This window comes from Crocodylus siamensis, chromosome 5, assembly GCF_052110815.1.
Source record: "Crocodylus siamensis isolate JL-2025a chromosome 5, ASM5211081v1, whole genome shotgun sequence".
Classification (NCBI taxonomy): Eukaryota; Metazoa; Chordata; order Crocodylia; family Crocodylidae; genus Crocodylus; species Crocodylus siamensis.
The window spans coordinates 153,488,178-153,503,842 of NC_143399.1; the positions used below are offsets into that span (position 1 = coordinate 153,488,178).

Here is a 15,665-nt window from a genome sequence, read left to right on the forward strand (position 1 = left end):
GAGGCCCCTATAGTGATGGGGAGGGACAGGGCACAGGACATAGGTGTGGGTGGCTTGCCCAGGAAGGGAGGAAGGGGTGACAGTTCTGTAACCCTGTGCGTACTCCCAGGTGAGGCACAGGGGGCATGTGCCCCCAGACTTGTGCGTGGGGCAAAGGCAGGCTGCCCACTGTGGGTTCAGGGTCAGGGGGTGTGCTGGCTTTTTTCTGGCAGGGCAGCTGGGCCAGGGCTGCATTCCAAGCGGGCAGGGGCAGGGTGAGCAGCAGCAGTGTTGGGAAGGGAGGTTACAGGGTGGCTACAGGAAATTTTGGGGTGGCCTTAGCCCACTCCATAGCCCTCCTCCAGCACTGCCACCACCACCCACCCCACCCAGCCCCCCCTCTAACTGGGAAGAGGTTGGCAGAGCCCCTAACCCCAAACCCACAGCAAGCAGCCCATTCTCACCCCGTGCACAAATCGGGGGGGGGGGCGGGCACATGCCCCGATGCTTCCCATAGGGATGCATCCATTGTGTCCTGTGCCTTGCCCCAGCTGGGCAGCTCTTGACCCTGCCCCTCCCTCACTATGGGGGCCTCTATCTACCCCCTCTACCCCCACCACAGACTTACCAGCCAGATGCTGCTCTCCATGCTGCCAGGCTGCATTCCTGGCTGTGTGCATGCCTGAGGCTGCACACTTGCATGCACCATTTATTTAAAGCAAAATATTGGCCACACTGGCCAAAAAAAGCCAGTTGCTGATGTCGGTTTTCCTTCTATCAGTGCCAGTACAATATGGACCAATATATTGGTGCACCTGTATTTACGACTGTTCTACACAGTTTTGCTACCTGAAAACTCCAGTATAACTGTGTACATGTAAACAGTTACATAGTTAAAAATATGTTATTTACCATCAGTCAAATTCCTTCTTTACTAGGTAGTAATTTTTGCGTCTTATCAAGCAGATGCATTGGAATAGTAACTGGAGTTGTATGAAATGCACAAATGGCATTTTAAGAGTATCGAGGAAATTACTTTAAATGTTTTGGACATATATATTTCTCTTATATATACATTTTGAATTTTTACAGCTAAAAGTTTTACTGAACAGAAGAAGTAATTTTAAGCAGTAACTTAAACTGCTTATTTCAGATTTGTGAAGGAAAATTTCCAGCTTCTTTAAATTTCTTGAGAGAGTACCTTGTAAATGTACATGGAAGTGTTGTTTTTAGAGGTTCTTTCTGAGGCGTGTATTAGTTTTGATTATTTTTGGGCAATCCTTTAGTTTTAATTAGGAGATCACACTTCTCTTAAATTCCCATACTGAATTTCAGTGAGCTATGAGTTCAGTGCATGTATTTCTTACTTAAATGTTTCCAAAGATTGTAATAATTATAGGCCTTATTTCATAGGTTTCATAGGCATTAGGGCTGGAAGGGACCTTGCAAGATCATCAGGTCCAGGCCCCTGCCCAATGGGCAGGAAGTTGGCTGGGGTCAGATCAACCCAGCAAGATAAGCATCCAAGTGTTTCTTAAAGGTATCCAGTTGCACTTCTGGGGGAAGTCTGTTCCAGACTCTGGAAACTTTTCTTATGTCCAGTCTAAAATGATCTTACAGCAGTCTGTGAAGGTTAGACCTCGTCTTCCCTTGGGGTGCTCTGGTGAACAGCCATTCTCCCAGTGCCTGGTGTACACCCCTTATATACTCATCGGCTGCCACCAAGTCACCCCTGAGCCTTTGCTTCTCCAGGCTGAAGAGTCCTATGCCTCTCTACCTTTCCTCCATAAGGCCTGTTCTCCTGACCTTTAATCATGTGCATGGCTCTCCTCCAGACTCTGTCAAGTTTCTCCACATCCTTTCTAAAGTGTGGAGCCCAGAATTGGATCCAGTACTCCAGCTGCGGCCTCACTAAGGCCAAGTAAAGAGGGAGGATGGCTTGGGTCTTGCTTCAGATGCTTTGGTAGATGCAAGCCAAAGCTTTATTTGCTTTGCTGGCTGTGGCATCGCATTGGTGGCTCATGTTCATCTTGTGGTCATTTATGACCCCCAAGTCTGTCTTGGTTGTGGTGTTAGTGAATGTAGCACTGCTGAGCTTATAAGTATGGTGTGGGTTTTTTCTCTTGAAGTGGAGCAACTTGCATTTCTGTGTTGTCATCAGGTTTGGATGCACCTACCTTGTGAGCCTGTCCAAGTCGGCCTGAATCTCCAACCTATCCTCTAACGTGACTGCACTTCCCTATAGTTTAGTGTCATCTGCAAACTTAGCCACTCCACTTCTGATACACTAATCCAGATCATTTATGAATATATTAAAGAGCACTGGTTTGAGTACTGAGCCCTGAGGGTTGGTCACCCTGTGCCATGTTGACTTGGTTCCATCGACTACTACTCTCTGGGTCTGACCACAGAGCCAGTTCCCCAACCATCGGACTATAAGGTTGTCGAGGCCACAGTTCCCCAATTTTACCACGAGGACATCATGGGAGACCAAATCAAAGGCTTTTTTGAAAACTTAAGTATATGACATCAACCTCTTCTCCTTTGTCCAGGTGATGCACCACCTGGTCATAGAAGGAAATGAGGTTGGTCAGGCAAGACCTACCCACAACGAAGCCAAGTTGGCTGTCTCTCAGAACGTTGCCTTCCATTAGCCTCTTGTTGGTGATTTCATTGATTGATTGATTGATTGATTTTTAATTCCCACCCTCCATCTTTCCAGGGATTGAGATAAAACTGATTGGCCTGTAGTTCCCTGGATCTTCCATCCTTCCTCCTATTCTTGAAGATGGGCCTTAATGCTTTGTATTAAAAATTGATTCCTTTTTAAGATTATTTTCAAATTGAAAAAATTTAGGATATTTTAATTTTGGTAGTGTAATTATAATATCAAATCAGCCTTTTATTTGAAAAATGTTGATTAGCCTTGATGCTTAATTTATCTGCATCTACCCATTGAGACCCTGCTTTAACCTCACTACATCTAATATAAAATCTCTAAAGGAACATGGATTTCACTGAACTGTTTTAGTAGCTCTTCTCTTTTCCCTAAGCATGTCTCAGAAACCTGAGGGATCTCTAGTTTCTTTCCACTCTCTTTATGACAGGTTTTTGTGTTGGTTGGTTCTAGTCTATCACAACTTGATCATTTGCACCTGGGTTTAAGTAATCTCTGTCTTTTGTTTCCTAAGTAGGGGTTGCAGCACTTGAGAGTGGGATTAGCCCGTACACAAATTCAGTTCTAGCACTTAGGCCAATTTTGCAAGTGGGGCTGAGAGTCCGTTGGAATTGAAATGATCTTTGGTTTTATCTGAAGTTGCCTGGATAGAATCAAAACAAACGTCGAAAACTGAATCTCTCACGGGGCAGGCTAGAAAACTGTTAATAAAAAGTCTCTTTCAAATGTTAGGTCCAGTACATTTTTTGTTGTCCTTGAAATTGTGTTAAGACTTAAGGCTTTGATGGATACTTATTTTTGCCCCTTCCCCCAAGTGTTGCGTGAAATGTAAGGGATGGGCACATACTTGGGGAAGGAGAAAAAGTAAAAAGGTCTTACCCCCAAACGTATTTAACATGCTTAGTGATTTTTCATCTTTAAGAGGTATAAAAATGTTAACCTAGAGACCCCACAGTATCACATAATTATCTTTGCTTGACAGCCAGGAAATCTTAGGCATAAAGGGTTTACTGCCTTGAGGAAGATGCCCAATGTTGTTGCCAGATGTAGAGCTGGCAGATAGTAGGTTTCAGGTTTTGTAATCTAAGGCTGCTTCTATGCTGGGGTGTACCCTTTAATACAAGTAGTTGAACAATTGAAAATGTTCAGCTTCCTATTCCAGGGTAGATAGTCTTTTGTTAAAGAGGGAGGAGGGTTTTTCTGGGGTGTTCTGTTATTGGACCTGGCACAGCTATCCTGTGCGTACCTGGACGGTCTGTTTAGAGGTTTAATTTCCCTATTTTTAAAATGGAATAACTAACTGGGGATGAGAGAGTTAGATGATGATGCATTCATATGAGAGGTTTTATCCCCCCTAGATGAATGGTGACCATGCATCCCAATTTGGCTGTTACAGTCCCAGATTTCATAGGCTGGTCCCTAATGGCTGGTGAAAAGTCCTGGAATAGCAGGTATGTGGGGCGCAGTCTGGTGGGGAGGCAGAGTGGCATGATGCTCCAGACAAGCCGATGGACTGGAGCAGTGTCCATTCCAGCCTGCCTCCAGCTGCTGCTCAGATTGAGCCTGCCAGGTAGGAAGGGTGGCACTTGCTCTAGTCTGCCCACCTTGTTTCCACACTGCAGCAGTAGTGCCTGCATGCCCATCTGCCTGGCGCAGCATGCCTCCCCACCAGACTGTGCCTGGTGTCTCTGCCCACCTGTCTCTACCTGCAACAATGCCACTGACTAAGAAGGGGGAGGTGGGGACGGTTCTGAATTTATGCCTTCTGACCAGTTCCCAAGCTGGGACCAATAACACAGACTGATTTTAATCAGAATGGAAGCCTGAGGAAAAATAGGACATCCTTCACAAGGAAGTAGGATACCATCTGTAAACTAATACTAATTACTAATAAAAAGGGCTTGCAGAAGGGCCTGAAGGACTTGAGATCTTCCAGGGTGTAGGAAGGTCTTCACAGGGCCAGATGTCTGTAAAGGATGAGTGAACACCTTTTGAGTTCTGTGTACAACTTTTCTCTAAAACAGGGGTCTGAATGGGGGAGGGGGGGTATGGAATTTAAAGGAACTGCCTTGGTGACAGTTTAAAGGGGCAGCTTAACTTCCTGGTCTGTAACCTTGCCACTGAATTTGCTATTTGCTATTGGCATTCATCATGCCTTTCAGCAGCATATGGTAATTGGAGAGGGACACAGAACAAGGAGGGGATTGGAGTTGCCAGGATCAGTGATGGGGGCACAGGATTGGCAGCCTGCGGCAGCAGCCAGGCTATAAGAATCTGACCCAGCACTAGTAATAAGTTGGTAACTTTTGCTCTAAAATACTAGTTTCTATTTAAAACAAAATACTGAGATAGCTTACTCTTCACTGGATAACACTGTTATTGTTTCTGAGGAAACAAGTGCCAGTGCTGAACTGAAATTTCTTAAGGCTGTAAGTATGGTGCCCTCAAAGATACAGTTTGCGTAGGATGTTAGGCAGTAAGCCTTCATGCTCTCTTTACTACTATAATTGTAAACTACTACAATTGTAAATTGTAAAACAAACTGTGCTTGCTGACAGGGGGATATGACACATGACACTTTACTGGAAGAGGAAGTGTGTTGGTTCAACCTGGCTCCCTAGCATCTATATAGATTGAATCAGCTTTAGACAAAAGCATCCAACTAGCTATTGGATAGAAGCACTGAAAAGCCCTGCTGAAATGCACAATCTATACAGACATTGGGCTAGCTGGCTCAAACTAATACAGTGCCTCTTCTGGGCATGTGCTGTGCTTGGCATCCTGAGCTTAAAGTAACTTCTGGGTTGGAGGGGGGACGGTCCATGTCTGTAAGCAGCCTGTGTTACTAAATGTACACAGAGTGAAACAGTAGCTCTGGGAACCTTGAAATTTCCTCCCCCTTCACAGTTGAGGGTAGACTCTGAATCTTAAGTGTGATAGTTTTGCTGTCAGACTGGTTAGGTGCCATTGTTGGCTATGTTTGCAGATATATTTCTAATGTATTTATCTCGCAATCCTAAACTGTCTTTCAGGTTTCAGGAAGGAACACCTGCCCATCGTATCAAACTTCCATCTTCCTTCCTGAGTACTTGCAGAACATTATTGCACATTTTCAATACAAAGTCTGTAGCATTAAATGCCATTGAACACTGTCTTGTAGTTAACGCTTATTTTAACACAAATTGAAAAATCCTAAACACCTGTAGATGATGAGTTTTTACTTATTGTCATCATATTTTGGATTTTTTGGTCAGAGTTTTAGATGGTCATACAGGCAGATTTTGAAATAGTAATTTTGATGACTGTTTTTATGCCTGTGGATCAATTTCCAAAGCAGGGTTGCAAGCTCCACAGAAAATCATATGTAGCAAATTGGCTTGCACTGGAAGTGATATTGCTGTAAAAAAAAAAAAAAAAAATCAGGAATGTTTGGTAAAATCACAGAATAAGTCCCTCCATTTTGGCTTTTGATGTTGCTATTCCATGATATAGCCAGAGTTGAAGGTGCAACACTACTACAGTGAAATCAGTCATTCCTGATGAATAGGAAAAGAGAGTTCCTCCTAAAGTTCTCATGGAGTACTATATTCTATCTTCTCCCCTACCTTTTGAAGCTAGCCAAAATTGCAAGACGAAATAGTACTGTTACTAAAAAGGTTATTTTAGTGGAGTTCTCACTGCTTGAACTTGGCAGTCTTATTTCACAGCTCATCCTCTATAAAGCATGGCTGCCTCAGTTGCATGTGTCGTGTGTGCTTTGCTTTGCAAAGCTGTTATGAGCGCCTTCTGCATGCTTTTTTTTCAACCCATTACTGATCAAAATTTCCATGGAATTTGCAACTAAATTCTAGTTGTGGTTTCCAAAGAATACCCAAATTATTCCAGCTGTGAGAATATTATTTTCTGGATGTTTTTTGCATTTTTAAAGAGCCAAAAGACATGCAATCTATATCACTATATTACTTAATATAGTTACATATACAGTTATATAAATTAACATTGTATATGTTTTGTTATATGTAATGTTTTATGTTGAACATGATAATTTATGCAGATGCTTATAGTCTGTGTCTGTTAAATTTAGTCTTGGGTAATGGCCTGTTTTTGTGACTTGTATCTGGTCATTAAGTTGACAGTCCCTGAATTTACCAGACTTGCAGAAGGTTCCTTCTGGGAGACATTTGTATTAAAGAGAAAAATCAGTTCAGTAATAATTTTCTTTTGAAGATGCTTCAGAGGATTGATATTCCATCTTAAAATTATACCAGAGAAACATTAGTGTATTTTTTGTGGCATACTGAAATCTTTTTTTACTGAAATATCTCGATGGATTTTCATCCTACTACTCTGGGGCTTGGTGTCTTCTTGGATCCATAATTACCACAGGCACTGTGTATCACAGGAAAAATATGTAAAAATATGCATTGTTGACAAAAAATATATATATGTAGCACTAGAAAGCCACCTGCTTAACCTTTAGCTAAAACGCATCATGGTGCTTCAATAATAAAATATTACAAATAGATGTTTCCTCACTAGAACCTCAACTACAGTATCTACGTTTTGGTAATAAAAATATAAGAAAACTCATTGCACGTAGGACTTGGATAATTTAGGACATTATATGGGATTAGTGGTGGCAATAGACACCATCATTGGCAGTCTAAGCAAAGGCACCCAGGAGTGTTCAAGTGTGGTTTGAATTACTTCCTTGTCCCATAGAGATCATTTGTCTAAGTAAATAACAGCATATTGATTCAAACATGACAAAGTGTGAACTTGACATGTTGCTAGATGTTTTGTCCTGTAGATGGAGCACTTCAAAGTTATTAGTGCATCACCTTTTAAATCCCAGATGACCAGAAAAATATTCTGACTTCGTTTTGTAAATCAAAACATTGAAACTAACTGTTCTCCACAGTGCTGGCATGTGGGTGTATTCAGAAATAAATTTATAGTGATATTTACTTAATTCTTCATGCTGATTGTCCAGAGTGCTTAAAAACTGTGTTCACCACTACAGTCTTAAAAAAAAATTCTAAACACAAAACTGTTGATGTGCTAAAAGAGGTCAAAAGAGCAGTAGACTTGTGGGATTCATTTTAGACGATAGTGAACTATCCTGAAATTCTTATTCATTGATATGCTTAACAAGTATTAAATTTTTTTAAAGTATAAAAATTCTGGTATCTAGCAGTCCATATTTTTCTACCATAGTTTTCAAATTCTTAAAGTCTTTTTAAAAGAATAAAGATCCTTTGACAGGTTGTTTTACCACAGAAATTAAGAAGCAAATTAGCATCTTAGAACAATCTATTTATTACCATAACTACCTAAACCAGAGCAGGAACCTAATTTATTGTTCAGTGGAAATTAAATTCTGAATTTGACTTCCCCAGGTTACTTTGAGAAAAGAGGCACTTTCTTCAGATATTTAATTTTGCATACATCCTATTCAAATTGTAATGAAAGCTTTTGAACAGTGTATTGCTTTTACAAAAGTATTGTTTTTAGTTCATCTGTCCTTATTCCTATTGTATTTTATTATCCTATTGTTTGAATTGCATGGCTTCTTTGTGGGAGTGCTTACAACCTAGGAAGGTCTCTGGCTTCTGTTTTCTCACAATAGCAACACTTTTCATGTAAGTAATCTTTTTAGGGATTAAAAATAAATGTACAGGAATTTCCATCTGTTCCCAAAACTAATAACTACTGTTGATGGTTTAAACATTTTATTTTTCAGGGTAATGTCCCTGCAACTATGTAAATTAAGTATGCTTTGCACCTGCCTCATTGGTTTCACAGCAGTTATTGCTTCACTAAGTTGACAGTACTACATAGCAGTTTGAGATGCTATAACAGCTTCATATTTAAGGTGGATGGAGTTTCATTTGAAACCTACAGTATAGTTACCATAACTGTTAAATCTTTATGAAAGATGTTGACAGCTTCACAAGTTACAGCCTTCCTATCTACTGTCCAGGTGCAAGACACTTCATCAGCATTAGCCTTCTCACAGTTTTTACCAGCATGCTCCAAACCTCTCTTGGAGGTTCTTCCTGGGGTGGAAAAGCTGACTGATAGCTTGTGCCTCTGTAGAATTCTTGGCCACTTAGCTGATACTTTCACTTAGAATAGCAAATATAATAACATTTTTATGTGTATATTAGTCCACTAGGGTGGTGACAAAATACCAACTTGATGTTATGGTCAGTACTGATTTGTTCCAGAATTAAAACAGTACTTTTAAAGTCTCATTCTTGTGCTTCCTTGTCCTCTGCCAAGTTGCAGAAACATGGTCTTATTATATTTAAAAAAAAAAAAAAATTCCCAATGGAATTTTCAGGAAAAGCTAAAAATGTGTTCTAGAAATCCCATCTTGCACCATTTTGCAAAGTCATTTTAATTTCAGCTTGATTACAACACAGAAGTTTATCTGATAGAAAATCCATATTGAAATAAAAATGGACAAATCAGCAGCTAAATGCAACATACTAAGCTTCTAAAAAGATAATGGATTAACATGAATATTCAAGTTTTTTTTCTCTTAAATTTGGAGTGCACTGATGCTTTTTTCTCCCACCTTCTGCACCCCTCACCCCATATTTTAACAGGGGGACTTTTACCGTTTTGACTCAAAAGTTTTAAACAAAATGTAGCCCCCTCCCCCCCCTTTCCCAAATTTGATACATGGATGGTGTAAGTATCTTTGCAAATAGTTTGCTTTCTACAGTGGTTTTAAATTGATTTCATTTTGTTTTGAGGAACTTTCCTAGACAGGTATTTTAATGTCTTAATTCATATATATACTTAGAGTAAAAAGTAAATGGAAATGAATTTTGAAAGCAACACCTCAACCTAGTTGCAATGATATATACAAACTTTGTTTTAAGGTATAGAAATAAACAAACTGCCATTCCCAGTGCATGTTTTATGTGTGCTGTAAGTACATGCAAACAAGTTTAATCCTGCTGTTTCACCTGTGGGTTGCATGAAAGCAGGCAAGGAAACAAGCTTGCAAAGAACCATTTGTTAAGTCATCTTGCAACAGTTTTTACATGTCACAGCTTCTAAAACATTGTATAAACTTATTTTTCTTAGCTCTCCACGGTTTAGAATAGAGCAGTTTGTTTTTCTTAAGACATCTGTGAAAGGAGTGGCTAGCAGCTGAATGAGAAGTGGGAGTGTTGGAGTGGGGGTAGAACATTTAAGTATTTTCTGGTGTCCTTTGGGGAAGTTTGCTCTTAATTTTCTTGGGGGCTGGTCTTTCATTACAAGTTGCCCCAAGACTTTATGGATAATGAGCTATAAAACTAAATAATACAGAATTGTGTTTTGTGTAAGGGATTCAAGACAGTAAGAGATGATTGTTCCTGTATATCAAACCTAGTAGCTATTTTGTTGTGTTCGAGTGGAAATCACTAGGTGGCGATATAATCTAGAGTTAAGCAGCATGAGTAAAATTTGGATGCTCTAGTGGAGAACTCTGTGTCATGTCCAGTTTGAGGATAGAAATGCTGGCCACATTATTGCAGGGTTGGTTGTAGCCATGTTGGTCTAAGGCCATAGGCAGACAATGTTTTTTGGGTAGATGTGATATATTTTATTAGACCAACTAAACAGTTGGGAAAAAGTTCTTTGCAAACTTTCAGGCATTGCTGTACCTAAACTCCTGTGGTCCTGGGCAGACTTTTAGTATTGGCCCCCATTTGCCAGAGATGATGATAACAATCATTAATTTCATCATATTCAGGCCCCCTTTCTCTCTGGGTACTGGGCAACCACCCTGTTCGCCCATGCTTGTGTCCAGCCCTGCTTTTGGGCACAAACACCCTTCAAGCATTGGGAGACTACTGCATTATTGTAGATTTGTGTTGCATTAAGTTTAGCATTAAATGATAAGGGTATTTTTGGTCAGGTAAGGGCCTTAAAAAAAAAAAAAATGTTTCTCAATCCCGTTTTGTTTTAGCAAGTTACAATTCTAGTTGCTTTCTGTCTGCAAACAAAAATGTTTAATCAGGGAGCAGCAGCAGGTTAGTGTGCTGTGTTGGTCTTTGCAGCCATGTAATGAGAATGCACTTTGTGCTGATTTGCAATAAAAAACTTCGTAGGGTTGCAAGGCTTTTGCTTATTTTACATGAGAAGGAAAATACCTTTGATATCAGGCAAACGAAAGGTCCATGTTAACTGCTCCATATATGCATCCTCAAGCGCCCATTACAGCGGAAAACTCAATCGTGTAAAAGGGGCCAGAAGTTGTTTGCAAATATAACAAATGGACTGAAGAGATCGGAACCGCCTTTTCTTCCAGCTCAACTCGCTTGTCCAGAGGTTGAGTCCTGCAGAAACACTTTCCGTCTCAAGCGGAGCGAGCCCTGCTTTGCAGGCTTGGGCATGGGGCGAAGGGCCATTGTATCGATGGAGCAGGGGCTGTGCGAGCCGGGCAGGCGCGGGGCGGCCGAGGCGCGCGCTGCGCCGCCGGGGCTGGGGCGGAAGGTTGTCATTAGGTATCCATGTAGGCTGAACCCGCCATTTTATTAAGCTCTGGAGTAGGTCCTTGTAAGGGAGATGGCAGGAGGCTGGGAGAGCATGAAATGGCAGCCGACTAGCAGTAATCCGGCCATATGCACCCTAGAGGAAGCCCCCGCATTGCACGGCTACGGAGCCGGCCCGCCCCCGGGGCAGAGCAGGCGCAGGGGAGGATGCCGCTTGCTCCGCGCCCCGGGTGCTGCCCGAGGAGCGTGGGCACGGCGAGCACAGCGCTGCCGCGCGGCGCGGCGCGGCCCAGCCCTGGCCGCGGGGGGCACTGGCAGGCGGCGGGAAGGGATGTGTTCTCGGTCGGGATCCCTGCGCTGCAGCTCGGGTCGGTAACGTGCCCGTCTCCCCTGCAGGCGATGGAGCATGCGAACGGCATGGAGTTGGACGGCCGCAGGATCCGGGTGGATTACTCCATCACCAAGCGAGCGCACACGCCCACCCCCGGGATCTACATGGGCAGACCCACACAGTAAGGAATTGACTCTTGTTATGTAAATGGCATCAGATCGGCGTGGAGCAAGTATCTTAACTACAGCGCATGGAGTTAAACTGCGGATACTCAGCAGCCTTTTTTACTAGAAGGGAATCTTTCTTTTGGTTTGGGGTTTTCCTCCGTTGGTTGGTTGGTTAGTTAATTGGTTTGGTTTAGTTACAGTTGTCTTCTAAATTACTCTTAAGAGACTTAAGTCCTTCTCTAGTATAACTAGTATTATGTGGATTTTTCCAAAAGTCTCATAATGCCACCTGAAAAATACTTAAAATAAACTGCAAAATATCCTTTATCCATCCCAACCGTTGAACCCTATTCAGTCAGTAAGGGAGAGTTAGGTACCTAATACCATTGTGGATCTGAGTCTTAATGTGTGTTCCTAAGCCCAACAGAAAAGTTGGGTTATTGAGTCTGACACAGAATATTTGGGGAAGGATTGCCACTGAAGAAAATGTTTTGACTTTCAGAGTTACCATTTGCAAGAGAAGCAGATTACTATACTTGCATTGTACTTGTGTGTGTGTTTGTTTGATTTTAACTAGCAGTGGAGGTGGCGGTGGTGGAGGAGCAGGCCGGCGTCGCGATTCCTATTATGACAGAGGGTACGACAGAGGATATGATAGATATGAAGAATATGATTACCGGTACAGGTAACTAGGTTTTCAATAATAACATGCTCTTAAGTATGGTGCTTTTGGGGAGGCACTTGTAGTACAAGCAGGAAGCTAGTATCTTTAAAATAAACTGCATGCCAAAAAATGCTTTGTAGACAGAACCTTACTGTAGATGAAGAATGTGGGGAGATTTTTTTTAAAGATCTGCTATGTGCAGTATAATGCTTTCAAGGTTTCTGTAATTACTAGTACAAATTAGAAAAATGATCCCATCTTTATTTCTGTAGGGGAATAGAATGATGCCATGCTGATGAGGAGGAGCTGGGTGGGAAAGAGTAAGATCTTGAGAGAACAGTTCCCTTCAAATAGCACTTGGAAAGCAGCTGATGAAAAGTCCTATGTGAAAGAAGTATATGAGCAGTGTCACTCAAGTAATTGTTAAATGCTGTGGTTAGAGTAATTTGCTTTTTGAAGTGCTGGATGCAGCAGTTCCCTTCATTCTTGTGTGGAGCATGAATTCCACTACCTTTCTCGGAAGTGGCCTGTAAAAGGCAAAAGACTTGAAAAAATCAGAGTAATCAAACTTCACCAAGTTAAATTGGTTAGTTGCTGATGAGCAAATTTAACAGAGCCTTTATTTTCAGAGAAGAAAGATGGGAGAAAGGAGAGTAGGAGTAGAGTCTAATGTAATGTAATGCAAAGATGTTAAATTGGAGAGGGGAGAAATTTAAAGTTAAAATTATAATACATGTAAATAGAGGAAAATGGAAAACATGCAATATTTTAAAACAAAACAACACTGAAGGGTAAGTCCATGTCAGATACTGTTTAAAAAATCTTGCTTCTTCATCCTTTGTCTGAAATGTGTGGTTATTTTGAGGTTCTGCAGGTATACAGCCTCAAGCACTGTATAAGGTAGAAAGAGGTAGTTTAACAGTGTTATTCTGAAGGCAGCGTAGAATTTATTTAGAACCTCTGCTTTCTGCAGGTCCATTCATAGTATCTGACAAAGTAATTTGTTACTTGGGAAAGTTCATACTTCTCTGAACTAGTTAGCTTATAAGGTATTGCTCTGCCCTGCCTTTGCTCCTTAAATATATCATAGCAAGTTACAGTCAGCATAAAAGAAAATCATCCATACAGTCCAAGCCTGTAAGACAGATTTGGTCCTTCACTACTGAAATAAGTAAATGTTTAAAAAAAAAAAAATCATAACCAAATTCAAATTTTATTTACTTCAAAGGAGACGATCACCTTCACCTTACTATAGCCGCTATCGATCGCGATCAAGATCCCGTTCATATAGCCCAAGTAAGTATTTGTCATCAGGTTATTAATCTGTTATAGTGTTTGAGCTTGACAAATGAGAAATCATGTGGATTTGATTGTTATAGTAACACTGCCTTCTCTTTCCAGGACGCTACTGAAGACCAGAAGAGGTGCAGTTGAAGATGAGATTTTTAAATACCAAGTTCAGATCTTAGCTTCCCCTTTGCCAACCTTCCCTTCCCTGCCCACCCAAAGCTCTCTTAAAGATCTTTGGTTTATTTGGAATATGCATATTTTCAGTTGAAGTATTGCAGTTTTCCATCCTTCTGAAAATGTAATTGTTGTAGTTTTGTGTAGTTAAACATCTTAAGCAAAACTAAATAGGAAACCCAAAGTATTGATACATTTTGTAAGTCATTCTGGTTTTGTTTTTAAAATAATTGGACTCCTGCCTAATCAAATAAGAAGAGAGCAATGATATGTTTAGAGCTTGCATGTCATATGTAATATACACATTCAGATGCTTTAATATAAAACTGTTTCCACAATACTTGTTAAATCTTTCTGTTGAAATGTTTGCCTGTTACTTTTGAAAAATACATACGGCTTTGACCTTTTTCTGTAAGGACAGGTTTCTTTTAGTCATGAACCAGAGGATTTCTTGTCAAATTAGTTGCTTTGAGTGTAAAATATTAAAACTGTAGAGAGAATTTTGGTTTTATTTCTTTGGGGAAAAAAACAGATTCTTGTATGCTGAAAATTCTGGCAGTGTTTTCTAAAGATTTAGACTGCTACAACAGTGAACAGCATTTAGAGTTAAAATTCTTGCAAATCTGTTTTTTGTTGTTGTTGTATTCAGTTTAATGTTTCCCCCAAAATCAGTGCAGGGAAAAAACTATTTATTGAACGTAGCAATTAAATAATTTGCTGTTCATATAAAACAAAATCCTTTTGGTATTGCAATGATGGTCAGGCAAGTTCTAGTTTCCAATCTTTTTGGAGTTAGCAGTATGGATGGAAACATTACCGTTACATAAGCCTCTTCTTCCTCAATAAAAGTTAATTCCACCCAGATGGATTTTCCTGTTGTCTTCTTTGTATTTACAGGTGACTTGGATCTAAGTCAGTGTCGCTTGATTTTAATGGAATTAAAACTAGTGTTCATTTTGTGTTTCCAGAGTCTTATTTGGTACTGTTACTTAAGGATAAGAACCAGTTTTTAATTACCCTATAGCTGCTAATTTGTGCCCCTGTGTATACCAAGTTGTGAAGTTTTGGCCTAAGAAGATGTAATAATGCATGTAATCCTTATGTTAACAACTGGATAAATTGTCTGTTTTAAATACCTATCTACTGGTAAATAGTTTTTACTGTAACAAGGTTTGTATTTTTTGTTTTGATGTATCGAGCTATTATCTTTCATGCTAATTTATACTGTTAATACTAATACTAACTTAAGTATCTGATAGAATTGTTTTTAAACTAAAGTGTTCCAGTTCCATCCTTCCTTCCTGGATTGTAAATCGGAAATGAAAGCCATAATTACTGCTTTGGATAACAAATGGTGACTTGTTTTTGTTTCTCACCTTCTGTGATCAGTAATAAATTCAGCATCCTTTCTTTTCATAGCATGGGCTGTGTGCATTAAGCATTTTGTAGGCAAGAAAATGCCTTATTTGTGATTTGCCAGTAGGGGAAGAGACTTGTATTGTAAAACATACTTTGACTAAAGAAATTGTTTATATGGATAAGCAATACTCCATAATAACCCTTAATATGTAGACTAGTGATCTACAGGTGATCCACAGTAACCTTAGTGTTTCATATGATCTGAAAATCTGTCTCTATATAATGAGGTAGAGAGAGAGAGTCTAAACTTGGGAATACAGCATTGGGAGGGAAAAGCTAACTATTCTGCATAACAAGATTGATGGAATTCTGTGTCCAGTTCAGACCCATAAGTGTTAAAAAGTTCCTGAAAAAAATTAGTACAAATGTGATATACAAAGATTAAGGGCTGGAAAAGATCTCTTACAATGAGAGATTTGGAACACTTTTAGTTATGATAAGATTGAGGGGACTTCATTAAAGGTTATAA

At 40.2% G+C, this 15,665-nt stretch overlaps 1 protein-coding gene across 4 annotated transcripts in view; it reads left to right on the forward strand.

The window, feature by feature from the left end:
• The window catches only part of TRA2A (transformer 2 alpha homolog), a 37,119-nt gene extending 22,478 nt beyond the window's left edge, over positions 1-14,641 (forward strand). The window contains exons 5-8 of one of the 4 annotated variants that reach the window (XM_090046765.1): positions 11,548-11,663; positions 12,230-12,328; positions 13,542-13,609; positions 13,715-14,641. In XM_090046765.1, the coding sequence (XP_089902891.1) occupies positions 11,548-11,663; positions 12,230-12,328; positions 13,542-13,609; positions 13,715-13,725 (294 nt within the window). In that variant the 3' untranslated portion in view covers positions 13,726-14,641. Of the gene's footprint in view, positions 1-11,547; positions 11,664-12,226; positions 12,335-13,541; positions 13,610-13,714 lie in introns of all 4 variants that reach the window. The other 3 variants (XM_090046763.1, XM_090046764.1, XM_090046762.1) reach the window with 3 other exon arrangements.
• Positions 14,642-15,665: the final 1,024 nt, after the last annotated feature.